Below are 27,229 nucleotides of genomic sequence, written 5' to 3'. Positions count from 1 at the left end.
GCGCCCGCGGGTTCCTGAGCGGGGAGAAGCCGACTGCGCTGCCTGTGCTACCGTCATCGTCGATGCTTGGAGCGCACGTCAAACGGTGACGTGCGACGCAGAAGTCAGCGCGCTCGTTCCTAGGACACTCAGTCCAGTGACGCTTTTCCAGTCGGCGGGGACGCCCGCGCGCTGAGGCCACGGGAGGGCCCCGGAGGCGCCCGCCAGGCCGGAGCGCGCCGCTGCCACACCCGGGGGCGGGGGCGGCGCCCGGGGCCTGCGCGCCGGGGTCCAGGCCGGGAGACCCCGGGGCCGCGCGCCCCGACTCCGCCGCCTGCCGCGGCAGGTGGTGTAACTGTTGCCGACAGGCACAATCCCGAGAACAGCATTCTTATCATAACAATGGAAAAGAAAAAACCGAAGAGCGCAATGTACTGATTTTGAAATTCCACCCACATTACCTTTCAACGTAGCGGAAAGATGCTACTTACAACTTACACAGACGCCTGATGGTGCATGTCGGAGCCTATTGCACAAAAGCATAAAAAGCATCAACAATGCTCTTCTTCTGAATAAACGAAAACAAACAGGTTAAAACTACTCAAAGAAAAGAGAAGAAGCTTGCAGAACGCCTCGATTTCATTTATATGCCTGTAAATCAAGCTGGACCACGGGCACCAAACACTGGATGGGAAAATATGATAGAAGGCTTAAAATAGAATAAATAATTTTATAAAGTTAAGTTTTCTTTTTTAACCCCCCAAATCTTAAATTCCATATTATATATTCTATCTGAATTCTCTGTTCTCATGAAAACCGTCCGGTGAGTCCCAGGCTGCGGCGGGCGCGGGCCCCAGCAGCTCCGACGCGCGAGCGCGACTTCACGGCGACGCCCCCGCAGCTCCTCCCGGCGTCGCCGGTCCGGCCCAGCGCCGGCGGCCGAGGGAAGGCGCCCCCACGCGGCCGCCCCGGCGGCTGCCGCGGGCCACGTCCTGTGGGCGAACAGTCTGCACGAGGACATCTTAGAAAAATAGGTACTTCTGCTGCTGAGGTTTCATCCGGTTGACGCGGTTACAAAAGCGGGGTCACACCAGAGCGGTGGGCGGCCGGCTGTGACGCCCATGCGCCCACCTTCCTCCATCTCTCTGTGTATTTAAATGTATCAACTTAGCACCATAGCAAATTCAAGTGATTTCAAAGAGAGCTACAAAGTTACAAATATACATCGGGAGATTGTTACAGACACATTTGGTTGAGTCTGAGCTGGAACCGGTTTCGTCTGCATTCGGATGCTCACCTGTTCACCCCCTGCGCCACGCGGGAAATCCCTGCATCTAAGGTCACGCTGCGGCCGCCCCGTGCCCCTCCGTGGCCAGACAGCCGCGTCAGCAGCGATGTGCGTTTTGAGGTAGACAGGTCATATTTACTCACACACATCGACTCGCTAACCCCTCGGAGGGTCACTGAGAACAATCTGGATGAACGAACAGCAGGCTCGGGTCACGGGACCGTCCACACGGAGCTGGGAGGTCAGGGACTGAAACAAAAAGTGAATTCCGACCGATTCCTAACAAGGGCCTGACGCTCCAACCGCTTGGGCTGAATGAACCTGAACGCGTTCTCCACGGTTAGGGCTCTTTGGTAACTGCTTCCGACGTCTATGCGCGTAGAGCGGGAAGCAGGTCAGAGCGCCCAAGCGGAGCTTCCGGAGCCGATTCAGGAACCAGCGACTGAACTGAAACGCAGCCGGGAGCCTGGCCTGAGGCCGGGGCCGGAGGCGGCCGTGACGGCCAAGCCCAGGACGACGCTGTCGCCACTGAGATCGGCCTTTCTCCTCAATCCCGCGTCACACATTCCAAGGTACCACTTTAAAGGGACACGTTTACGTGCTGGCAAAGTTTATTCTCTAATTCCACAGAAATATTGACGTTCAGAGGTGAAAGGGTTAGAAAGTGTGTGTTGCCTGTGGCTCTGGTTGTCAGCGGCTGCGGCCGCCACCTCGGCTCCGGTCCTGGGGCCTCAGCAAGAGCCTCCCCCACCGACCGCGGCGCCGAGGGCGCCGGGCCGTGTCACCCTCCGAAGGGTGGGTGATGTGGTGGGGACCCGGATCTGCCGGGAAATCCCCGAAAGGCCACCGGCTTCCTCTACAGCAAAGTGAAAAGGGGGACAGTGGGCGGAGCATTCAGCGGCAGCACCGAATGGCTGGAGCCCGTCTGATGATAAAAGCGATTTTTAACAGGATCGCCCTGCAAACCCGCGCCAGGTCCCAGGTGCTAGCACTGCCGGCGGCGGGGGGCGGGGGCGTCACAGCGGGGGCGGGACACGCCACGGTGGACGTGGAACGGGACTGGCAGCCGCTTTTGGTACGCTTTTAAATTAATTTTTTATAGATCTTCTAAGCCTTCGGGAAGCTAAAGGCAACATAAATATCGTCATTCACCATGAAAAGATACTTTTTCAATAACTTAGGAAGGATTCAACACACATACAAGTATTTTGAGGCGCATCCTGAAACCTAATTCATCAACTAAACCGAAACGCTGTGGTTCTGAGACCTGGAAGGCAGGCAGGGGCCGCGTGTCAAGGGCAACCGGCGCGAGCTCTGGTCCGCGGAGCCGAGGGGTGCGGCTGGGCGGGTCAGTGGCGGGGGCCTGTGGCGGTGCCACCACCTTGTCTCCGTGCTGCTGGTAGTGTCTTGTTGAGTGCGAATTCTCTCGTACAAAAGTGATAAATACTCTCTGTGCAGAAGTCCGGTCCCCAGGACCCCCGCGGCCCCTCCCCGGGCGTGGGGCCCTGTGCCCGCCGCGGCGTCACAGCAGGTCCATTTTGGGTCTGTAGTGCAGCAGGAGCGGTGCCTTCTGTAAGACAGGCTGGCGTGAGGGCGGCCGACGAGCGCCGAGCGACGCCGCGGGAGACGAGGCCAGGCTGGGTCCCCGGGGCCCGGTATGCGCCCCCTCCCCGGAGGACAGGGGGCCACCACCCGCTTCCGCGTCCACCCAGAGCCCCGTGCATAGCGGCTACTCCCCGCAGCTCGCAGCCCGGGGTCACCCCACTGCCGGGGGCGGCGGCTCTGGAGCCGATTTCAAAATAACCGCGTTTCCCAAAGACCCCGCGACTGCATCTCGCTTCCGGGCGCTTCCAGCAGAGAAAAGCCCGCGCCGCCCCGCAGCAGGTTCCGGAAACTGCACACACCGCGCCGCGCACGGACTTCTCACCTTGAACCTCCACCTCGTGACGACCACAAACTTGAGCGTGTGGTCTTTGCCCAGGATCTCCTCGTTGCATAAAATGTCCAGCTGGGGGGAGAAGCAGCGCTGGTCAGTGGGCCCGGGGCTCGCGGCCGGCGCCCCCTTCCCGGGGGTGTGGCAGGAAGGGCGCAGGGGGCTCTCCCTTCCCCGCGGGGCAAGGCCTGGTCACGCCCACCCGCCAGGACAGCCCTGCCCTCGGCCCGCCCCCCACGGAGCTCGCCCCCCTCCCCTAAGAGGTAGAAGGACATGGGCTCCCCAGTCTGTTTCTTTTTTTAAAAAGGTTATTTTTAGGCAGTTTTAAGTTCACAGCAAAAGTGAGAAGACAGATTTCCCACGTGCCCCTTGCTGTCCCCCAGCCTCACAGGACGCACGTCGAGCCACGGAGCCCGCACGCGAGGCCCCTGCTGCCCCCCCACCCCGCACCTGCACCCACCACGCCCAGAGCCCCTGCGCCCCACTCGCTCGCCTCCCGCTGGACGCCAGGCGGCCACACGTCTCCCCACCGACCCCACAGCTGCGCCTCCTCCGGCGCCCAGAGCCGGGGCCCGTAGCGCGGAGCGGTCACGCCGGCCGCTGCCACTCAGCCGTGCGCGCGCGCGGCTCCTGCACGTCCTCTCCCGGCTTGGCGGCTCGTGCCCTTCAGTGCTAAGCCGCATCCCACGTCTGCACTGCCCGTCACCCACGGAAGGACGCTCACGCTGCTCCCACGTGTCGGCGACTGCGAGTGAAGCTGCGGGGAAGGGTCCAGTGCAGGCCTGACCAAGGACGGGCGTCTTCAGCTCCTTTGCGCAGTAACCGAGGAGCCCGGCGGCGGGGGGCTGGCCGGGGCATGGCGGGTTTCGGGGGGACTGTCCGGGCAGGCTCCCAAAGCCATGGCGCCCGTCGCCCCCACCAGCCGTGAGGGGGCGACCCCGCTAGCGGCCCCACGTCCCGCCGCGCTCGGCTTCCGGCTGCTGAGTGAGATGATCTGCTGTGAGAGGGTGACCCCCAGGCGGCATCTGAAACGTCCCCCGAGGCGAGGCCTGAAGAGGGGCCCTGGGTCTGGGCGCGCAGGGTGACCAGGCACCAGCCGCCCCGCCGGAGCTGCGGCCGCTGCGTGTTTCGTCCCAGGCGCAGGGGGGAGAATTGTCATCTTTTGGCTGGTGGACTCTCTTGCCCTCAACTTGCAAAAAATGCTCCTGTCGCACACTCCTTCCGCCTAGTCCGTGTATCAACTTTGTATTGTTGGGTTTTTTTTAAGGCTGTGGCAACCACAGATAAAATCCACATTGTAACCACCGCTAAGCTCCCCGGGGCCTCCAGCGTTTGCCTGCAGCGCCCTCGCCTGGCAGAACTCGTCAGAGCTTAGGACAGACCTACCCGCGGAGGAACGGAGTCTGGGGAGGTCCCGCCGCCTGTCACCCAGGGCGCCGCAGGACACGCCCATCACAACCCTTCCCTTTTCCCCAGATAGGTCCTTCTCTTGAGGGCACACCTGGTCGATTTTTGAGAAAGATTTTGTTTTTAGAGAGTGGGAAGGGAGGAAGAGAGGGACTGGCCACCTCTCACTCATTCCCTTCCAGGGACCTGGCCCGCGGCCCAGGCGTGTGCCCTGCCCGGGGATCGAACCCGGGACCCTTCAGTTCATAGGAGACACTCCAGCCAGGGCGATTTTATTTTTGAGAGAGAGGGTAAGGGAAGGGGAGAAAGATAAGAGAAACATCGATGAGTGGCCCCCGACTGAGCCCTGACGGTGGGGGCAGGGCAGGGGAACCCAACCTGAAACCCAGCCATGTGCCCTGACAGGGAATCGAACCGAGAACCTTTCAGCTCACAGGCTGGCAACTCTCTGAGCCACACCAGCCAGAACCAGTCGACTTTTGTTCGTCAACGTTTTGGGGGCTTCTCAGGCATCCAAAGACACCGATGGCTCTGGGCTGGGGACAAACAGGGTCGGTGCCCAGAGGGCTGCTCGAGCTCTGTCTGCCCCCATCTGGGAACCACGCCTCTCCCTCTCGGGTTCTGAAGCTCCTGGGCTTTGCTTGGGAACCACCTAGAGGGTGTTGTGGTTGCCGCTGTCAGACGGCTGTTTGGGAGGCCGCCCTCCCAGGCTGCTGGCGGTGGGGGGGGGGGGGGGGGGGGGTGTGTGCTGGGCTAGCTTCCCGCAGGGGCTGTTGGCCAGGACCGCTTCTGCGGCAAAGGTGCTGGCGCTGCCGCTTTTGCCTGGAGCCAGATGTCCCGGGAGATGCTGCCCCAGCCGTCACCGGATGCCCAGCACCGGGGACACCAACGGGCCGGCTCGGCGCCGCTTCCTGAGCTCGACAGGTGCATCGGGAAAGTGGGGTCCCAGCTGTCTGAGTGCCCTCAGGTGCCCCCACACTTCGCTTGGGAATCTCTGCAGCTAAAGATCCAGGTTCCGCTGCTATCCACCCAAAGACAGCACCCAGCCAGGTCGCGGCCACATGTCCCAGGGCCACTTCTCTTCCCGTGGGCAGTGCCACGCTCCGCTCCCCCTTCCGAGCTCTCCCTGCAGGCGCCTTCGCGTTCCCGCTTCTACCGGCGCCTGCTGGATGCTACGCGTGCCCTCCAAGGAGCTCTCTGCACCGCGCTCACTTCCTTCTGGGCTGTCGCCCGGGTTGCCTCCGAAGACCACGTTCCGGCCCCTGGTCTCAGGGCGAGCTACGCTCCCCACACCGTTTCGCGGAATTCTCCAGCTTCTGCCTATTCTCCAATTCCAAAGCCGTGCCCACGTTTTCCCATGTCTGTTTAGGAGCACTGCACTTTCTGGTACCAAAACCTATTTTGGTTTCCTGTGGCAACTGACAAAGCGCCACAAACTTAGTGGCTTGCAACAACCGAAATATACTCCCTCTCAGACGTGGAGGCCGAACCCAGCGTCCGGGCGCTGGCAGGCAGAGCGGGCAGGGGCCTTCCTGCCTCCCCTGGCTCCTGGGGCTCCAGCCCCGTCTCCATCCCGCCTCCTTCCGTGGGCCGCACGTTCCCGCTGGCCCCACTCTTGGGAGGGTGCCCGTAATTGGCTTTAGGGCCCCCAGGTGATCCAGGGTGCTTCCGTCCCAAGATCCTTAACTTAATTACATCCAAAAGGATCCTTTCCCCCAAAAAGTTCAGGTCTACAGGTCTGCGGTCAGCAGGTAGACACAGTGGGGTCACTGTTAACCCACTGCTCTCTCTGACACGCATGTCAAGTCCGTCTGCTTGGCACCACCCACACGGCACTGTGCCGGGCCCTCCCTTCTGACACTGCTGCCACGGACGCCCCCGCTGACCTGCCTGGCTCCGACGTCTGTGCCCCAACCACCCACTCTTCTCACGGCCTGAGGAGTGTTTTCAGGCGGTAGCTCACACCCGCGTCCCTCCTCACACCTGTTCACGCACCTGGCTCCTCCAAACAAGCCACGTCTTGGCCCATGTGCGGCCGCCGCGGGGACCGCCCCGCGACTCCGCCCCGAACGTGCCCGACCTCGGCCTGCCGACCCCTCTGAGCACCACCGGGTGACCAGGTTCCAACGCCTCCTCCTCCTGCACCGCGACCTCCAAGTGCCTGCTGGGCCTCCCGGCCTCTCCTGTCACCCCAGCGCCACCCACCCAGCGGTTTGTGAAACGGAGTCCTTTCCCTCCGCGATGAAACTCGACCACATCCCAACGAGCTCCCGGCCCTGGCCCCGCCCCCTCTCCTGTCAGCGCGGCCTCGGCCTCGGCCTCCGGGGGCCGGCCCTCCGCACCGCCCGCTCCTGGTACCACCTGGGGGCGGGCAGAACAAACTGAGATTCTCCCCCTGAATTTAAACTCTCCAAAGAAAGTTGTAAAGAACACCCAGAAGCCTCAGAAGCCCCACTTTGACCAGGAAGGAGCGCCCAGCGATGGCGTTGCGCCGGCGCCATTGTTACCTCGTTGAAGGACGAGAGGTTGAGCTTCTTGGCGATGAATTTCTTCAGGTGCAGCACGGTGGCCTGGGCGGAGCAGCGGATCCACTTGCGCTTCAGGCCGCGCAGCTTGCTGCTGTTGCACTCCAGACAGATGCTGACCTGCGGGGCAAGGACACAGCTGGGCCGGCTCCCGGCGGGGGCGGGCGGGGGCGCGGGCGACTGTACCGAGGCCGCTAACCCTGAGGGTGCCGGTGGTGCTGAAACCAGAGCTCCCACCACCCCCACACTGTAGAAACGGGGTTCTTAAAACTCATTTTACACACGGTACCTTAAAACGGGTTTATTGCTCGCTGAAATATGACCTACCACGGTCATTTTTGTCTTTTTAACAGTACTTTACAGTAAGTCCGAAAACCACGTCCCCCGTGGGCACTGTGCTGGCTTCCCAGTCAGCCCGCTGGAGGCGGCAGCCGGTTCTGAGAGCTCCCGCCGGTGGGACACGCGTGGCTGCCCGTGGGCTGTGCTGGGCGCCCTGCGGCCTGGCAGGACACGCGTGCACACACGGGCAGGCCCGCCAGTCTGCACGCATGCAGCACGGAGGGACGTCTTGGGGCCGTGCCACACTAGCCTCGAAAGAGGCGCGGACAGCTCGGGGCAGCCTCAGGTCCCCAGGCACCTGCCGGACCCGCCCCGCGGGGGCCGGGGTGCAGGATGGGTGGCAGGGGGCCACGAGGCTGCGGGCTCAGTGACAGCGACTCTGGGGTCCTGGGGGGCCTTCGAGGGGGGACAACGGGCCACGCAGGGCGGTGGAGACACGGGGCTCCTCACAGGCACTGACCTCTCCATCAGCTGCCAGAAAAATGGCCCCGGCCATACCCCCAAATTCCAAGGAAAGAATTAACAAATGAATTAACCGAAATACAGATGTATGTAAATTACCAGGGGTACAGAGGACCAGGTAGAAAACATAACACACAATGAATAAAGAACAGGAGATATAAGAGATCACCCAATACAACTTCCAAAAATAAAACATTCACTTAAACTAAAAGCTCAGTGGAAGCAGGAGATAATCTCAGCTAAAGAGAGAGCAACCTTCCGAAAGCACCGCAAGGAGATCACACAGAGACAGCGAGGCCTGTGAAGGCAGGGACTGGAGGGGACAGAAGACGGGGGGGGGGGGGGGGCGCGCAGAGGGCGAGTGCCAGAGGAAACATGCCTAAGGGCCTTCCCCAGACGGCGAGACACAAACCTTCCAACTCAGGAGCTAAGAGCCCGACGCAAAAGGACAACCAGGGAGACCTGCAACCCCAGGGGACCTCGGGCACGTCCCTGAAAGGGGCTCTGGTCTTTCCCTTGTCCGCGGGCGCACGGCCCCCCCTCACCCCCCCCCCGCTGGCCCGAGTGCCCCGCCCATCGCTGGGGGCTCCTGGGGGGGCCCCCCCGCGCTGCAGGCCCTGAGGCTACGCTTTGCAGGGCTCCGGCGGCCGCCTGGTGAACTCCGTTCACCTCTTCACTGGGTCACCTTCTCACTGAGCCATGAGACCCTACATTCCGGGTGCGACTCCTTCCCCAGGGGCATGATGTGCAGCTGTTCGCTCCCAGCCTGAGCCCCTCTGTTCACTTTCTCAAAGGCATCTTTACAGAGCGGTTGGGTTTAACTGATGAGGTCTGCGTGCCATTGTTCTTTCCCGGGTTGTGCTTGTGACACTGAATCTGAGAACCCCAGGCCTGGCCCGGGGCCGTGGAGGTTTCCCCTCACACTTCCTCGTACAGGTTTTAAAGTTTTAACCTCTCACATTTTGAGTTAACTTTTGTATATGGTGTGAGATAAGGATATAAGTCATCTTTGCATGTGGATGTTCCCACACCTTCCGTTAAAAACCCTATCCTGCCCTGACCAGTGTGGCTCAGTGGGTTGGGCGTCATCCTGCAAATCGAAAGGTTACTGGTTCGATTCCTGGTCGGGGCACACGCCCGGGTTGCGGCCTCTTCCCCGTGAGGGTGTATGCAAGTGGCAACCGGTCGATGTTGCTCTCCCTTCCCTTCTCCTCCCTTCCGTTCTCTATAATAAATGAAGTCTTCAGAAACGAAACAAAACCCTATTTTCTCCCAGTAACGAGCTTTCGCCCCTTGCTGAAAACCGAATGACCACAGATCTAGTGGCTGAGTCTCGGCTCTAGACTCTGTCCCGTCGACTCGACGGCCTCCGACATGAGGACTTGGTAACTGCAGCTTCTTAGTCAGGTTTGATCGTTAGCATTTTCAACACATACTTTTAAAAGTAACCCATGGTTCAAAAAAGAAATCATAATGAAATTTTTAAATATTTAGAACCAGGCAGTATAGTAAGAAACTCTATGAATAATCAACTCACAAAGTCAGAAAAGGAACAAGGATCAATAAAACCGACAATCTCAGTTTATATAAATTTTCCCAAAGAATTAAAAAACGGGAAAAGAGGGACGACCACCAGCTAAGAGACACATGACCTTGACCCTAAGCCACAAACACACACACAAGCAAAGCAAAGCGGGGGCCACTCTCCGCCTGAACCAACAGACACAAACTTACCTAAACACTAGCAAATCCAGAAACGCAGTTTAAAATCATGACCATCAGTTCATCCCAGGAATGACTATAAGGATGGTTTAAACAGTAGAATAAAAGGCAGCAGTTTATTGCAGACCATACAAGGGAAGCTGAACAGCAGCTGGTAAAACTCAACACCCAGCGCAGGAAAGCTCTCAGGGCTCGGGGGACGCGGGCACCTGGGCCGCTCAGCTGGTCAGCAGCTTCCCTTCCCCGTCCGCGTGCCAGAGCCAGTCGCCCCCAGCCCCCGAGCCGGGGCCCACGGGGCAGGGAGCCAGACGGGGCCCGTGTCCTGCCTCTGCCCTGTCACTTGGCCTGGCGCCGGCCGGAACCAGGGCACGGAGGCAGCGGCGTCTGCGGGGCCGACGCAGCTCCAAGGGCCGAGCGCGAGGCGGGGACGGCGGGGCAGCACCCGGGGCGGCCGGTGGCCCTGCAGCCCCGAGGGATCCTCGTCACTGGCCTGAACCGCACCGCACCCGCCTGCGCCCCCCCCGACGTGTGGAAGTGTGTTTGCTGGGAAGGGGCGCCGCCGCGGCTCTGTGGCTGCACGGGAACCACGCTCATCCAATGGTGTCTCAAATAAATACGCTTATGTGTGCATTTCATCATTACATGTAAAGGTGCGTATGAGTGTGTTTAAAAACACGTGTCACACGTGTGCTCTAACCGGACCCACCCCCTGGTTCCGCGGCTGTTCCTGAGCTTGTCCCCTCCCAGGGGAGCGTCAGAAGCAGCTGGTTAAATTCCATAATAAATGGTCACAACGCAACCCCCGAGATCAGCTCTCCCCTCCAGGGGCCCCCGGTACCCAGACCGGCCTCGCGTTCCCCACAAGGCGGAAGGGTCTTCGTTTAGGCCTCGTGCATTTCTTGTCAGGCTACTTTAATAAAGGCTTGTTGGCCACGGGCATAAGGTTTACCTGCTGATTATCGTGTATCGGTCTCATCGCCCTGTGAGCAACCTCGAACCCCAACAGCTGCATGTCTTTGGCTACACATCAGACGACGGTCTGATCTGAGACGTGGCGTGTCTGTCTCACACGCATCTCGGTTTTTTTTTTACACTTTATTATTTTTCCATCACCGTTCATCTCCCCCACACCCCCCACCCCCGCCCGCAGCCCCCGCGCCGCCTCCGCGCCCAGCCTCTCGCTCCTCTGTCCCTCGGTGGCCGGTGGCCGGAGCGGCACAACCCCGCCGGCAGCCGCCGCCGCCGCCCCCGGTCTCTGGTGCCCTTGGGGACGGCTCTGCTCCATCAAAGGATGATGGCTGTTACAGCTTCCACGTCACACGGACACGGGATTTTATCAAATTCTTCTACAGAATCTCTGGGACTGCTCAGTTTTCCCTTTTTAATCTAGTAACGTAGTAAACGACACGAACAGATGCGTCGATGTTACATTTGAAGCTCTCTTTCATTACACACTGGGTTTCATTTTCTTTTATGAATTGTTTGCACTGAAAACACCTGTGTCAAGGTAGCCACGGGTGTTTTCCACAACCCGGGGACAGGGCCGAGGAGACCCACGGTGTCGGGGCGTGGCCTTTACTTTCTTTATACGTAAGATGTTTGACAGCAAGCACATACTGCTTTGGTAATTAAAAAAAAGGAAAAATGGACTAAGGAGTTGGCAGGAAAACACCAAGCCAACGTGCCAGCACTTTAGGCCTCTACCTTCATTCCTTCACGCCTTTTCCTTTCTTACACGAGAAAGCAGCCCGGGCAGGCGCCTGCATCGCCCTGCTCCCTGAGGGCGCGCCCGGCCGCGCACGGGCCCCTGGGCGGAGGGCCACCGACCTGCTCGTCGCTCCGGTGGTAATCGTTGTCCTCCTCCTGCTTCTCCTCGGCCGCCTCCTTGTTCGGACTCTCGTCCGCTTTGGTTTCACCTTGTAGCAAAGAGAGAATACACTGTGCTGTTACATCCAGAATGCTGCACTGCTATTTCTAGCCCCACAGATACTGGGGATGCTGTGAAACGCAGTGTGATAGGAGTTTGCACCATCAAGCACATGTCGGAGGGGGCGGACAAAGAGCCTGTTAGACGCGGGGCCCCCAGCCAGGGCCCAGAGGCGGGATTTGCGGGTGGCTGCGCGGTGTGGGGCGCAGGCGGCGATGGCGGAAGGCGAAAGGGGCCACAGCGGGGCTCAGCCGCCCCAGCGTTTCTCAACACGCAGAACTTTGACCTCCGGCGTCCAGGCTGCTCGGCACCTAGAACTGGCTCTGCTCAAGGCCACTTTTAAAATGAAGACCCCCCTGCGGGCGACATGGCTGGGACAGGCTCCCCAGCCCCTTCCCAGCCGCCTCCCAGGGCCCCGGTGACGCTGCAGCTTGGGGGCAGGTGGCAGCAGGGCCCCCTTTCTCCTTGGCGGCGAGGAGCGCACGGGACCGCCTCCAAGTTCTTAGGAATCGTGTGGTCCACCAGAAGGAGTGCGACACCGAAGGTCTCAGTGACTTGTTAGGTGTGTACAGATTGGAAATACCATTAATTTCACATCAAGGCCAAAACGTTACTTTGCCATTCTACAGCAAAACACAGAAAACTGAGTGACGTCTCCAGAGCCCAGCATCTGTGCCCCCCGTGGCCCCTCTGTCCGCAACCCAGTGAGGACACCCGCGTCCCACAGACATTTGCAAAGGCTACTACTCTGCGACCCGTGGCGCCGCGGGGAGCGGCGGGGCCGGGGAACGCTCTGGGAAAACCCCCGGCCGTGCCTCACCGTTCCGATGGGGGTCAGGGTGCTGTTTGGCAGAGCCGGTCTCCCCCTTGATGTCTCCAGGCACCTCCATGCCCAGCTTGTGGTAGAATTCCCTCTGTTTTCTCATCTCCGCTATTAAAAAGTAACATACAACCTTCAATCTCGAGTAGGCAATGAATGACGTTAATGTTCTGTTCACAGATACCCCGTGAAGAACACAGATGATTAAAAGTTTGGAAGCCGTTGCAGAAAAGTAGTAAATGCGACCGATTCTGCCTTAGCGTGTTTGGAACAGTGTACGGGGGCTTTTTGAAGGGTTAGTGTTTCATCCTGGTTCCTCTGCCTTTTCCCAGGACTAGACACTTACCAAAAGGGGCTTGTTCATAGCTACGTTTCCTCAGGAAATGCCAAGTGCTGTGCGCGTGAGTTGTGCCGCCTGCGAGAGGCTTCAGCGGCACTATCCCGAGCTATGCATTGGAGGCCAGCTGAATCTCTGCGGATCTAACGCAGCAGCTGAGTTTTAAGTTACAACGTCCCTGAAATCTAACAATGAGAACACAGGATTCCTAACACACCGCATCTTGGAGAGAGCACTCGAGTGTCCCCTGCAGCGCCCCCCACCCCGCCCCCAGGGAACAGCCTCTGGCCGCTGCCCCGCACCAACAGTCACAGCCTCAGCTCCGGAGCTGCGCGCAGCTCTGAAAAGAGCGGCCGTTCTCACCTCCAGGATGTGCGCAGCGCACACTATTTCTTCTTAATTCTCGGTGAGATTTGACTTTACCTGAGTCACACGCGCTGGCCCCCCTGCACCCGCTGCGCCCACGTGACCCAGACAAGTGCAGCCCGCCCGGCGCCCACAACGGGGCTTCCCGCGGAAGATGCAGACGAGGGCGCGAGCCCGGCCGCAGACGCCCGCGAGCTCCGAGCAGGGACGAGATGGCACTTGTGCCAAACCGAGGAGCCCGCCGCCCGCCCCGCGCCGCGCCACTCACCCTCCTGCAGGCCTGGAACCAGCTTGTAAACAATGTCCTGCATGGTCCTGTCATGACTGCAAAGGGCAAAGGACGGCGCGGTCAGCCAGGAAGGCCCTCCCGCGGCTCGGCCGCGTTCCCAGGTAGCGCTGCGTCACGTGGCCGCGCCAGTGCGCAGACCGGTCTGGTCCCAACGTGCGCGCTGGAGGCAGCGGCGCCCCCCCCCACCGCCGCCCCCTCCCCCCGCGGGAGGGCGCTCCGCCCGCTGGCGGCTCTGCTGAAGCGCCGCTCAAGGCGCCACGCAGCCTGGGCGCCGCCTGCGCGGCCCTGACCCGCCCGAGACCCGCCCAGGGGCCCAGCCGAGGCCGGGGGCGCGAGACAGCCGAGGGGGCGGGGGCCGCCCGCTCACCCGATGTACTGCAGCGGGTGGCTCTGGTGGATGACGATCCGGCAGGTGGGGCAGGTGTTGTTCTCCTCCAGGTACTTGACCAGGCAGCTCCGGCAGACTGCGGGCAGACCACGCACACGCGTCAGAGCGCGCCCCGGCCCCCGAGGGGGCCCACGGTCAGCGGCCTGGCCCGCTGCTTCCCGCTCGGGCTCCGGGCTCGGGAGGCAGGAGCGGGAGGCGGGGACGAGTGAGGAGCGAGGCAGGCCCAGCGCCAGGGAAGCCGTGGGGCGCGTGCCCACCTCGGGGCACAAGGTCTAGGCATTCGTTCCAGGAGCCTGCAGATCACGAGGTTTTCTTTGTACACCAACATTTCGGAGACAACAATATAAACAACGGCCTTCACTATCTAAAAATACAATTAACTTTAAAATAAAAATTCTATTAAAATTGGAAAGTACTTTCTTTCTGAAGTCAAAAACCACAGGATCAAAAAGTTGCAGGTATTTCAGCCCTGGCTGGTGCAGCTCAGTGGACTGAGCGCCAGCCTGCGAACCAAAGGGTTGCGGGTTCGAGTCCCAGTTGGGGCACAGGCCTTCGTTGCCGGCCGGGTCCCCAGCAGGGTGTGTGCGAGAGGCAACCACACACCTTTCTCTCCCCTTCCCCTGTCTAAAAATAAATATGTTTTAAATGTATTTGAAAAAATAAATTAAAAAAAATTAAAAAACGAAAGAAACAAAGGCTAATACTATGATGTAGGCACCCACATCATAGCTTTCGTAAATAAATAAATATGTATTTAAAAAGTTACAGGTCTTCCAGGTGTGCATTTGAGTGTAAACATCCTCTCTAAAGAAAATGCTTCTCTCAGCATCCTTGGCAACTGCATTTTGAGGTAAACCCTGACGTCCACTTCTCAATTGATGCTGTGCTTAAAATTAAACAAAAAGCAAGTTCAGAGCAAGCTGAGTCGTGGGCAAACTGCGAGGCAGGAACCGACCACCGGGCGTGGAGAGTTTAGGGGCTCAGCCTTCCTGCTCACTGGGACAAACGGGGTCGCACCAGCTACTGGTTTATCTGTTATAAGCAAATAACTAAGTTTTCCAGTATTTAGCTTTCCTAAATGATACCACTATTGAAATTACCCACAGTATTTTTAATTTGAAGTAATTTTTCTGATTTATCTTCAAGAACATTTTTATTCCTGCTTCTATGTCCTGCCTTGTGCTTGAGCTAAAAGCTGTTGGTTAAAAAAAGTAATAATAAAAGACAAAGGAAAGCCAAAATATCAAAGAAAAAGCGGCTGGAAACTGTCAAAGGCCACGTTCTGGAACATTCTCGCACCAACAGACGCAGACGCTAGGTCAGACAGCGCACCCACGCGGCTGCCAAAGGCCACACTCCACGGCCCGCGGCTGCAGTGCGCTCACGCCGTGGACCACTGGCCGGCCCCAAAAAAGAAAAGGACCCCCTTTGTGACCACACAGTTGGGCCTGGAGAGCACCCTGCTCGGCGGACGGAGCCGGTGGGTCAGAGAAAGGCAGGACCGGAGGGTCTCCCTCACCTGTGGGGTCTCACGGACAAACGGCACTAGTGAGCGACGCAAAGACAGGCTTCTGGCGGGGGGGCTGGGGGAGGGCGGGACTGAGCAGCGGGGGATGGGGGAGGCCTCGGGGACGCAGGCGGCGTGGGGTGTGCCAGGAGGAGGGGCGCACGGAGGGGAGGCGGGGGCGCGGGGGTGAGGGGCGACGGACACGGGGCAAGGCCGCGCGGGCGCACCGCCACGTACAGGTGTGCAGGCACTCGGTCACTGTGGTCGCGTCGATGAGGTACCCGCTGCACAGGCGGCAGGTGATGTGGGCGTTAATGTCCCAGAGTTTAATCTTTCTGGTCAACATCTTTGGCTTCTGCAAGAGAAAGATGCATTTTAATTACCCCTTCAGATGCCCGGGTGCATTTATTGCATCGAAGGTTCAGGTTCAAGGTGAAGGCAGCCGCTGGACGCCCCTCCAGGGGACCAGCCCGTGCGGAGGCTGGAGCCTGAGACTCAGCCGGGCCAGGCCCAGGCCGGCGGCCCGTCCGGAAGCCTGGTGACAATCCAGCCCGTCCCACGGGGGCCATGATAGCCCCGCTCAGCCCCCGGGGCAGCAGGGGGGCTGGGGCCCGGGCCGGGGCCGCGGGGTGCGGCCGAGCTGGGCCGGAGGAGGAAGCCGTAGGGGCCGCGGGAGCTGCCCTGCAGCCGAGAGGAGTGACGCAGGGCAGCTGAGGCGCCCCCCCGCCCCCCCGCTCAGGGCCCAGACCCCGGGGCCTGAGGGATACCGGCGACGGCGGCAGAGCCCCCCGATCTGGAGCAGCAGAGTGGCCAACGTGAGGTCACAGCAGGAGCGGCTCTGACACTGGGAAAGACCGGGAAGTGGTCGGAGGGCCGCCGGCCCCGACGCGCCGTCTGCACATCTATCGTAATAACTGGACAAGTTCAAACATGCTCATCTCCTCCGTTCAAAATGGCAAAGCCCTGGCCCACACGCCAAGGGCGGCTGAAACGCTACTTCCTTCAACCAGCAGCGGCTCCAGGCCCTCCCCCAGCTGCCAGGACCCACGCAGCCCCAGGACCCCGGTCCCTGTCACTTATCCTATGGGACACCGGTGTGGCACACAGCACGGAGCTGGGAGCCCCGACGTCCGCGCGCCCTCCTGCCTGTCCCTGAGCTGTCGCCGCCATGACGGTGTCTCTGCTGCGTCGTCACGCGGCAGGTGGACAGTGCGAGGTGTCCACGTCCTACCCAACACCTGCACCTCACTCGCGTGGCAAGAGGCCCGCGACACAGGCGAGGCCGGCTCGTGTGGGTCATGGCATCACGGGGTCCTTGTCGGGGAGGCAGGAGGGTCACCGAGAGACAGGGACGGCGGTGCTGTGGCGTGACGGGGCCACCAGCCAGGGACGGGCTCTCCCTGGAGCCTCCGTGGGCACCGGCGCAGCCTGGACCGCAGTCGGGAGGCCCTTTGGGAGGCTGAGCTCCAGAGAGCGCAAGGTCTGGGGCGTCTGCCGCAGCGGCGGGAGGAGCCGGTGTCAACACCTCACACCGAGCAGGGCGCCGAGGGACGGCCGGTGACGGGCGCTCTGAACACGAGTACCGCTGGCAGAGCCCTGCACAGACCAGAGACAGGCGCCACGGGCCGTCATCGCACAGGGGAAGGGAAAGCAAGCGGCCCGGGGGTGCGGGCGCCTCTGTCCGGAAGCGGTACGGGGGAGCTCTGGCCACGGGGGGCAGGGCCCGCGGGGGTGCTGCCTGGAGACAGCTGTCACCGTCACCTACACTCGCACCGGGAGCCTCGATGAGCCACGAGTTAGGCCGTCGGCGGGGCCGCCGGCCTCAGCTCACTCGCAGAACCAGGGGCCTGTGCGCCAGCCGGGAGGCGCCGAGCTTCCCACAGAACGCGGAACACGCAGAGACCCCGTGGCCGGCACCCACGTCACCTGTGCTTTCCCTGGAGCAGGGCCCTTGCCATGCCAACGCCCCAGGACACGGGCCAGCAGCCACGGCGACGCTGGGCCCCCAGGTTTGCACACCATCTTCCCGAGTGCTTGCGAGAGCCCCGGCCAGGTAGCTCTGACCTTCCGGGAAGGGGCTCGGCGAAGAAGGGCCGAGCACCACCGTGGAGCCAGAGAAAAAGGAGAGACTACCTCAGAGAAGAAAACCCTACGAACATCCCCCGGCAAAGCACGGCAGGAACAGGAAAGCCGCCGACCCCTGAGGCGCTGCCCATGCCCAGCGGGTGGGCCTCCCGCCGGCTCACCCCGTGGCCCTGTCTTCACCTCCCGTCGAGAAGTGTTTTCACGCCTGCCACCGGGGACGGGAGGACGTGCTCAGCAAAGAGCAAACGTCCTGACTGCACAGCAGTGCACTCGGCAGCAGGAGTCTCCCCGGCACCAACGAACCAAACCGACCCAGGAAACAGAGGCCGGAAACAGACTCCACAATCACGCCGGCCTCAGCTGGGAGTGGGGTCACGTCTCCTTCACGGGCCAGAGACCACGGCTTCTTTGCAGACAGCAGCACCCGTGTCTCTTCTGGAGACCACGCTCAGTGTGACTCAGGGCGTGGGTGGGCGATACACGGAATCCGACGTGTGCGTGTGTGCCCTGGCCCCGTTCCCCGCGGCCTCAGGGGGCCGCTCCTCTGCAGCCCGGCCCCGTGTGCACAGACCGCTGTCTGCTGTGGGGCACGGGGGTGCTGGCCACGCAGCTGACAGTGGGGAGCAGGGAGGCGGTAGAACGGAACCTACAGAGCCCACTGCCCTCAGCAACGCAAGGGGACCTGAGCGTGGAGTCTGCAGTGATTGTCACCCGGGATCACGGTGGCGTCAGGACGAACTGGATTACAATCCAGAGAACAACATGGCAGCCAGGGGACCACTGTCTGAGAGGGGCACCAACAGGGGACACGCGTCCTCCCGGGAGAAGGCGACCCGCCTCGCGGGGGCGGAGGCAGAGGTCCCTGCCACGGCAGAGCGGGCGCAGCGGGGGGCCCGGGGACACCAGGCAGGGACCCGGAAGACGGCACAGCCGCGCCTCGCCGTCAGGGGGCGCAGAGAGGCCCTGAGCGAGGGAGGTCACTGTCCTCGGCGCCAGGGTCACAACAGCCAAGGGCGACAGAGGCAGGGACGGGCCCACAGGCAGCGCCGGCGGCCGGGAAAGGGGCCTGTGCCCACCGACCCCCCGGGAGACGAGACCGCCGTCCCTGACCAGAACTGGGACCCGCAGCGGCCGGGACGGGGCGGGAGCGGCGCAGGGCAGCCTCACCTCCTCCTCTAGACGCCGTCGGCCCCCCCCTCCGCCTCCGCATCGGCGCTCAGGCTTCGGCTGTGGTGCTGTCGCTCGCTGGCAGCCGCGCGGCTCCGCACGCCAAGTCCTCGCCTCTGCGCCTGCCTTCCGTCCTCTGCTCTTTTTCCATTTTCTAGCACAGAAACACCTGTCACTTCACTCCGGTCACTCGTGCGGGAGGCCCCCAGTCCTGCAACTTGGTTCTGACTGGAGCTTTCAGACGCCGCCCATAATGCCCCAGCAGGCGGCCAGTCAGAGCTCGGACCGACGGGAGCCACCCAGCCCGCCCGCCCTGGGCCCCCGCAGAGCCCCTCCCGCGGCCCTGGGGCTGCCACGGGCGCAGAGGGCGCCTCGCAGCGGGGTCAGTCCATTCGCATGCACTGGAGGAAGAGAAAGTCCCAGCGGAGGCCGCATGTACCTGGACGTGGAGCCGGGATCCTCGGCTACATTCTGAGGCCTGTGGAGACACAAGGCAAGGGGCAGCGTCAGGCAGGGTGCTGTCCGGGCCGCGTCCCCACCACACCAGCGGCCTTGGCCTTGCCCACTGGACACGTCTGTTCCTCTATTTGCTTAAAACCAAAAGAAAAACAGGATTAGTGACAGTGAAGAGCCAGAACTGACCAGAGAGACACGGGCAGGTCTCTGTGGCCACTGGTGACACTGAGGCCGGGGCTGCGGGGCGGGGGGCGGGGGGCAGGTGGGCGCCGTCCTGCGCTTGGGGCCCTGGGAGGCGGGACGAAGGTCTGTGAAAGCTCGGGGTGGGGGATGGCTTTCAGGGGTGAGCGGGTGGGAGGCTGGGGCCCCGGGGAGGGACAGGGCCACAGCAGGGACGGGGATGGGCAGCAGGCACACCGCTGGGCACGCGGTCTGCGTCAGAGCCAGGGAGGGCAGGCCCGCCCTGGGGACACTGGGCCGGACAAGCCCTCGCCGGTGTTTGCGGGGGTCCAATCTGTATCATTTCTACTCCACGCTTTTCTGTAACTGCATTTTTTATTAACTAGTCTTTGAGACTCAATGAGCTTTTACAAAAAGAGGCAGAAGGGCGGGAGGTGGCTGCGAGGTGAGGGGCCGCCGTGCAGCCTCCCCGGCGGGCTGAGACTGCGGCTGTCAGGCCAGCTCCGCCGCGGGCGTCACTGCCGGGGAGCAAGGGGCCGGCGCCCGGGGCCCGCAGCCCGGCGGGAGGGGTGTCCGCGGCGGGCAGGGAAGGGTCGGGGTGGCAGGCGCCACGGGGAGAGCGACGTGTGAGCAGGAGCGGAACGTCACGAACGGCTTCACGTTAATAAAGTTGCGATTCATGGGAAACCGATACATTCCTAAAAAATACCATTAGAATCAAGGCTGCAAATGTAGACAACCCAGAAAGTTCCAGAACTAGTGAGGGAGCCGACTCCTCGGCAGAGAACTCGGGCCGAGTCTCAGGGCGGCTCTGCCGGACGCCCCGGGACTGGCCCGCCCGCCCACGGGGCAGAGACCAGCCGCACACCAGCCCCGGCACAGCGGGGCCGAGCGGGGCCGAGCCGGGGCCTGGGAACAGCCGCGCTCGTCAAACCAGCTTGACCCCTAGAGTTCACGGGGGCTAAAACAAGACATACATGTAATTTGTGACCAAAAAAGGCAGGAAAATGGTAAGATCTTCCCCCAAGTGCATAAAAATCATTTGATAAAATTATCGTTCCTGATTTTTAAAAAACTTAGCAAATAAGCACAGCGTGAAGCGCTCTGACCTGACAGAGCTCGGCATCTGAGAGAAGCGGCCCTCACAGGCGCCAGGCAGACCCAGGGCGCCCTGCGGCGGGGACAGGCGCAGCCGGCCCTTGCTCAGCGCCGCAGGGGACGGGGCGCTGGGGGCTCTGAGGGGACCGCGGGCTCTGGGTCAGGCCTGGGGCGTGGTCACAGGACCAGACATTTGCCAAAAGACACCAACCGCACCATGAAACTGAACTTCAGGGTGAAAACCATTCCAGGTGGTGAAGCTGGGGAACAGAGCCCACCCCTACCTCACACCATCTTCACGCCCCAGGGCCCCCACCCCACCGGCAAGGCCCCAGCGCGGACACACACGCCTCCGTGAGAAAGGCCAACTCAGGGTGGACCCGGGGCCCGCAGGGTCCGGCCGAGAGCCAGCGGGCCACCCGAGCGGGAACCGTGCCGGGCCCGGGACTCCCTGTTACCCCCAGGTGCCCCTTTGACGCTGAAGGGCGACGCCTGCCCCCTGTGCTGGGGCCCAGAAGGCGCCGGCCTCTCCAGCTCTGCAGGGATCCGGGAGCCGCACCTCACGGACCAGGTGCCCAGGGGCTCCTCGGAAGGGGGGCAGGCACGTTGGGGGTGAAGACAGGCCAGGGCTAGCAGCTGGAGGGGGTCCCGAGACCGCGGGCCCTGCTGTACACAAGCCTCCACCCTCACCACCGTGGCAAAAGAGCCCCAAATCAGCTGACCTAGAACAGGGCCGGAAAGGGGCACGCGGCTCGGCCTTGCGACACGGAGGCGGTGCGAGGGCTGAGCCCTGCGGCCTGGCTGAGAGCAGCAGCCGTGCCCACAGCCCTGCGCCAGGGCACACCGCGCACGCTGGGCCGACCCTGGGACTGGGGCCGCCGAGGGGTGTCCTCTGAGGCCGCCAGGTGGGGGCGGCGTGTTGTGCAGCTGCAGAAAACAAACACAGTAGCATCTAGGAAAACAGCAGCTCGGAGCAGGACAGCCAGTCGCCCCAGCACCGAAAATACAGGGTGGCCAGCGGCTCCAGAAAACTCTCACGGGCCCCAAACCGTCCCATCCCAGAGACAAGAGATGGGTCACTAAGCGAGTGGCAGGGGTTGGAGCCCTTTGGCAGGGACTGAACTGTGCCCCCAATACAGGGCCTTGGGGGGCGATTAGGCTTAGTTTCACGGGGGGAATGATGGGCTTAGTGCCCTGTGAGCAGCAGGTGAGAGGCAGGCCCTCGCCGGGAACCGGACCAACCAGCCGCTCGACCCTGGGCGTCCGTGACGCTGGTCACGGCAGGCGAGTGGACCCGGACGCCCCTCTGCTGGTCTCTGATGTCCACCTCCCTCACCAGGCCGGGGGAATGGACCTGCCTCTAGGTGGGCCCATTTCTGTGGAAGGGAAGGCAGTTACTTTATTTGATGGCAAAAGCCATATTTCCAAGAACAACTCCAAACACTTTGTACCCACTAAGCCATTTGCGAAGTCCGCTACAGGCATCAGCGTCGCCGGGGGGGCCTCGCCAGGTGCGGAGGAGAAACAGGGAGTGGCCGGCGGACACCACGGGCTCGCCCTCTTGCGACACAGTGCGACCTGCCAGGACCGAGGCTCCCAGGCTTCCGGGCAGACTCAGCCAGCTCACAGGGCCCCCAGCCGGAGGCCCGGCGGGCGTGGCGGCAGCACCCACCCAAGCGACACCCAACTGCAATGGTGTGTCCCCAGACAGTGCAGCGCCAGGCGTCAGCCTCCCCTGCGCTCGGCTCAGCCCACAGAGCACCCAGGGACTACGCCGCCGGGAAGCGTCGGAGCAGCCCAGACCCCCGTCTGCACGGCAGCGCCGCGGGGCAGAGGGAGCCTGACTCGGAAGGAGGGGTGGGGCAGGAGCCAGTGCCGCCCGGGGCCTGCCTGCGTCAAGGGAGGCAACGTCGCCACGGGAAACCCTGGAGCGCAGGGGAGGCCTGGGGGTGGACAGGCCCGCGGCCGCCACCAGCAAGGCGCCCACTTCCCAGGTGTGAGGGCGGCCGGCGGCCGTCCCTGGACCCGGTGCCGCGTGACCTGGGAAGGTGCAGCTCAGCTGCAGCCGCCTGCGCGACTCAGCAACAGCGAATGTGTGTTGGGAAAGACGCGAAGCAGACAGGGCACAACACGGCTGCTGGGTCTGGGGGCAGGCGGGGGGCGCTCGCTGTGTGACTGTCAGTCTTCCTCCGGGGTCTCCTCCCCCGAAAAGTACGGGTAGACAAGTAAAACGACATCGCTTGAAATACAAGAAAGGGAAAGGCTGCCTGCCCTGGTCCCCAGTCCCATCTGCGACCAGGCCGGCGGCCTCGCCCAGCGGCCCCGCAGGCTGAGCCCAGCCGCAGCGGGGCAGGCCCGGCAGGCAGCGTCCAGTCCCTCTGGGTTAAGCGCCCAAGCGCAGGGTGTCACAGGGGCCACCAGGGGTCTCCTGACAGCTTCCTGCGGTTTGCACACTTCGTGCTAAGCATCTGGAGTCCGCTGTTCACGTGCAAAGTCCTACAAATACTGACGTATTTGCAAGAAAAATCCACTTAACCTCCACTCTCTAAGTTCACTTATGTGTTAGACGTTCTCTTCAGAACCCCAGTTGACCTAACTGTTCGCTTTTAAGATCTCCATTTTCTAGCGAGTTTTAGTTCTTGTCCATGACAGGTTTGCCTGACTCAATGACAACCCTGAAAATGCACCCGAGGCCACGTGCGCCCCGTCACCCTCTCGCCACCTGCTTAGTGACCATCGGGGCTCTTTGTCACCGGGCCCCCCGCACGACTCAGTTCTGGAGGGACGAACACGGCCCACCAGGACAGGCAGCCTTGGCGTCTGCCAGGCCTTACCTTTCAAAAGTTCACGATATGCTCTCGCCCCGCAGAGCTGAGGGGCTGCAGCTCCACGCGGTCTGAGGCAGAAGGATCGTGCGGCGTTTTTGCGACAGGAATGGCAAACATCAGAACGGGAAAAGGAACTGCTCCCAAACCTCAACCTACTCAACAGCAAAGGAAAACTGCATTTTCAACCTCAGATTCAATGCTGACTGTGAGGGCAAACAAAGCTCCAAAAGAAATAACAAATCCTGCCATTTAATAAAGAGAAAAAGTATAGACCAAAACAAACCTTGCCTAACCATCTAAATCAAACCACCCAAACACGTCCTCTCACCCGCGGGTCCGGAGAGCGAGGGCAGCAGGGGGGTCTCCGCGCGTGGCGCCCACACGCGCCCCCCGGACTGGGAGCATCGCTTCCTTACAAGGGTCGAACTCCCAAACCACCTGAGGGTCTCGCAGCTTAGAAACCTTCTCGCCAAGCTCAGCTCACAATTTCTGGAGCAAGATCACCGGCAGGAACATTGCGACGCTCTGAAAACACTCAGACGATCGCACCTGAGGCCATGAAGGAACCTGACGCCCCGACACACACCCCTCCGTCGCAGCGGCGGGGGCCTGGGCTTTGCTGCAGGTAGGTCCTGAAAATCTCTCCTGTCTGCGCCTTCCCTTCCCTCCCGCCTGAGCTCCGAGCTGCAGCCGTCCTGGCGGCATCAGAGGGACCCACGCGACTCCAGTGACGCTCTCCTCGGCGCGCGATGCCGCCGGCCAAGCTCGGGGTCTTCCTCAGGCACAAGCCCTCTGCCAGCTGAAGCTGGGTAAGTGCCCAGCTTTACAGTGACCCCGGTGGCCCCCCCACCAGCACGTGCGCACAGCCTGGCGGGGTTCCTCCCCGCAACGTGGGCTCAGCCCAGTGACCCTCACACAGAAAGTGGACGCGCGTCAGCGCCGAGGCTAGGCCAGGAGAACCGGCCCCCACACTCGCTTGCTCGTTTTGGGCTGCTGGTGGGGCGCCCCACGTGGGAAGGAGCTGCCCCTCGTGAGAGCCTGGAGGCTGACCCCCTGGGAGCCCCTGCGGCCACCCGGGCAGAGGCCCAGCTGCGTGGCGCCCGGACCCCTGACACACAGAAACGGAGACAAGAGCTGATTTTTTTTTTAAGGCACTAAGTTTTGGGACAATTCGTTGACAGCGACGCATAAATAATACAGCCACCAGTATGATCACACCTTTAAAAATCCAAAAGTGAGAAAACAGAGCCTCACCAAACCACACGCCCAGTTTTGCAGTCTTTTCCAAAACTTCACAGAGCAAAGTAGATTTAAAAAAAAAAGTAAAAGGTACATTCGGAAAAAATCAAAGCAAGCACTGAGTAAGCTGGGTGGTTAATTTGACAAAGAAAAGCTTCTGCCCTGGACTGTCGGGGACTCCACTGGTGAGGACCTGCCCCTAGGACGCAGGAAGCTGAAAACCTGAAGTGCTTTCTCCCAAGTAGCCACCTGACGCTGAGGCACAAAATGAAACACAGAACTGACTAGTTCAAGTGTCTCTCCCGGGAGCCCAAGCAGCCCGGAGCGAGATTTCTATCTCATCCTGCTGCCCACCTGCTGGAGAGGTTTGCGCGCCCGAGGCCACTGATCCTCCCGAAGGTGCTCCTGCTCCCACGTGCTCCTTCGCACACACTGGCTGGGAGCTGTCTGCTGACCTGTGCCTGCGGCCGGGGCTGGGCCCACCCCTCTCTCGGGCCCCCCAGGAGCCCCTCACTGGACTCGCTCTGGAGCCCTTCCCTGGGCGCAGGGCAGCGCTCCGCCCACCCTGCGCTCTCATCCCGACTTCAGAGGAACACGCAGGCAGGTTCTAGATGCGAGTCTGAGTCAGAGACGCAAAGGCCCCAGCTCAAGGTCCTGGCTGTGTCCCGTTCCTGGAGCGGGGAGGTGCCCAAGTCAGCCAGCTTTCCTGCCCGGGGCCCACTGCCCCCAAAACATGCCCCCAAAGCCCACGCTCCAGGCCTGGACCCACTCCTCCTGGCAGCCACTGGCACCAAAAACACCTCCGGACTCAGGAGGGAGGGTGCGCCGAAGGCCTTGGGGCACGGGGCTAGCCTGGTGACACCAGCAGAGGGAGAAGAGGGCAGGAGTCGCGAAGGCGCCAGACACTGACCACGGGGCCAGGGGGCCGGGGGACCACGGGCAGTTTCCGGGGTCTGGGGAGTGGACACAGGGCTTGCTGGCCCGGGAGCCAGTGTGGACTAGGAGCCTCCCCTGAACCACCAGAGGGAGGGGGATGGGCCCCAATGCGGCCTCACATCTGCCTGAGTCCCAGCCAGGCAGCATCTGCCGAAGGTCAGGCCTGTGGAGTTGGCCCTGGTGCTCAGGGGCCTCACGGTAGGGGGGTCTGCACCCATGGGGCCCAGGCGACCAGGGTCCCCAATGCCCCAGAGCCGTCACGGCATGGGGGTCCAGTTGTGGGGGGGAATTCGGGACACTCCTGGACCCTGTCCCAGGGCCCCAATGCCTGGGGGCCTAGCTTGGGTCCCAGCACACCTTAGGGTCTACTTGTGAGGCCTGGCTGCTTTTCGGGGGTCCTTCCTCCCTAGAGACCTGCCTCCAAGTCCAGCTCTTACCAGGGTCCCAGCCTCCCTGCGAGCCTGGCCTGCAGGGTCCTGCCCCAGCGTCCCCACCCTCTTAAGGGACCTGTCTGGGCCCCTGTTCACGGCTGGAGCCTGTCACATGGCACAAGCCCTGACCCCTCAGGCCGTCAGGGGGTCCCAGCCTCCCCAGGAGTCCCAGCCTCCCCGGGAGGGGCTGCCCCGGGGTCAGGAAGGGCTCACAAGACTGTTCCACGATCCCTGCCCTCTTTGGTCTAGGGTCCCAGTTCTCCCTAGCGGGTGTATCCCCGAGTCCTAGCTTTTCCAGGGCCTGTCCCATGGGCCAGACCTCGCCGTGACCCCTCCCAGAGCTCCGGTCCTCCCCGGGTCCTGCCCTGGATCTTGCCCGGTCCTGGGGTCCGACCCTCCGCGGCAACGGGTCTCAGGGTCTGACCAGTCTTAGGGTCCCAGCCCTCCAGGGTGACCCGTACTGGTCTCGGACCGTCCTCGATGCCGCATCCTACAGCTGGACGCTCCTCAGTGACCCGTCTCAGAGTCCGCCGCTTGCTGGTCCCCGCGAGCTGGGTCCCGGGGTCGGCCCTCCCCGGCGGCCGGTCCCGGGCTCCGGTCCTCCCGGTCCCTTCCCGGTGACCCGTCGTGAGGTCCGGCCCCCGGAGGCCTGCGCATCGGTGTCGCGCTCCTCGGGCCGGGCCGACGAGGGCGCAGGGCACGGGCCAGGGTTCGGAGCCTCTCGGGCCAGGACACGGGCCGAGGCCGCGGCCTGAGCAGCTGGCGCCGCGGGCCAGGCCGGGCGGGGCGCGGACTCACTGACCTGCCGTCTCGGCTGCGGACGAGCGGGGCGCACGCGGGGGCAGCGACGGGATGGGAGGGGGCGCCGCTCCCTCCGGGTCCCCCCCAAGAGCCGGAGAAAAAAACCCGTCCGGAGTTTAAAACAAAGAGGCGGAAATGCCCGAATGGAGCCGAGCGCCGAGTCGGGGGCGCCGCGCTTGGAGCATGCGCACTACGCGTCCCGGCTCCCACCCTGCAGTCGGGCGGGGGCGGGGCCTGGCGGGGGCGGGGCGGGGCGTGGTCAAAGGGCGCAGGCGCGCTCGGCCAGGGCTCGGAGGCTCCGGGAGACTGGATTGTGCTGGAGGCGGGGTCTGGGGCGGGGACGCGGTCAGGGGGAGGAGCTCTACGGAGGGACCCGGCTGGGCGCGTGTGACCCGCGGAGGGTCGAGCAGGTGAGGCCGGAGGCGGGGCTTACAGGGGCGGGGCCAAGAGGAGGCGGAGTCTGATGGAGGCGGGGCCTGGTAGAGGCCTGAGGGGCGGGGATTCGTGGAGGCGGGGCCGGGCGGAGGCGGGGCCGGGCGGAGGCGGGGCCAGGAGGGCACCCCATCACCCCTCGCTGGGCCTGCGGGTTCCGGCACCCTGCACGCAGCTGGCGCTGATCCCTGTTGCTCCTGGACCAGGGCTTCCTCCGGCGGAGGCAGTGTCTTTCTTGCATTCCTGTCCTTCCTGAGAACTAGCACCGAGCGCCCTTCGTGCACTAG

At 62.4% G+C, this 27,229-nt stretch overlaps 1 protein-coding gene across 1 annotated transcript; it reads right to left on the bottom strand.

Annotated features, from left to right (window-relative positions):
* Positions 1–246: 246 nt before the first annotated feature.
* Positions 247–18,694, bottom strand: PCGF3 (polycomb group ring finger 3). Its single transcript, XM_054581849.1, has 9 exons — positions 18,542–18,694; positions 15,527–15,644; positions 13,762–13,858; positions 13,374–13,429; positions 12,403–12,513; positions 11,483–11,571; positions 7,115–7,252; positions 3,195–3,275; positions 247–2,837 (listed from the first exon to the last, which is right to left on the bottom strand). The coding sequence occupies exons 2-9, from the start codon at positions 15,633–15,635 to the stop codon at positions 2,790–2,792; spliced, it is 729 nt and encodes a 242-aa protein (XP_054437824.1). The 5' UTR covers positions 15,636–15,644; positions 18,542–18,694; the 3' UTR covers positions 247–2,789.
* Positions 18,695–27,229: the final 8,535 nt, after the last annotated feature.

Source organism: Pteronotus mesoamericanus, unplaced genomic scaffold (assembly GCF_021234165.1).
Source record: "Pteronotus mesoamericanus isolate MK-2021 breed Mesoamerican mustached bat unplaced genomic scaffold, CSHL_Meso_final contig_68, whole genome shotgun sequence".
In the NCBI taxonomy this organism is placed as follows: domain Eukaryota; kingdom Metazoa; phylum Chordata; class Mammalia; order Chiroptera; family Mormoopidae; genus Pteronotus; species Pteronotus mesoamericanus.
Note: the sequence above shows the minus strand (reverse complement) of the source record. Positions and strands in the feature narration are given on the sequence as shown.

What these genes read in the sequence shown, in the direction of transcription:
- PCGF3 (XM_054581849.1), bottom strand. Translation starts at nt 15,635, where the DNA reads ATGTTGACCAGAAAGATTAAACTCTGGGACATTAACGCCCACATCACC. An exon ending in ACCTCTCGTCCTTCAACGAG is followed by an intron (nt 3,276 to 7,114) that starts GTAACAATGGCG and finishes TTCTCCCCCCAG; the next exon opens with CTGGACATTTTATGCAACGA. An exon ending in TCACGAGGTGGAGGTTCAAG is followed by an intron (nt 2,838 to 3,194) that starts GTGAGAAGTCCG and finishes CCTGTCTTACAG; the next exon opens with AAGGCACCGCTCCTGCTGCA.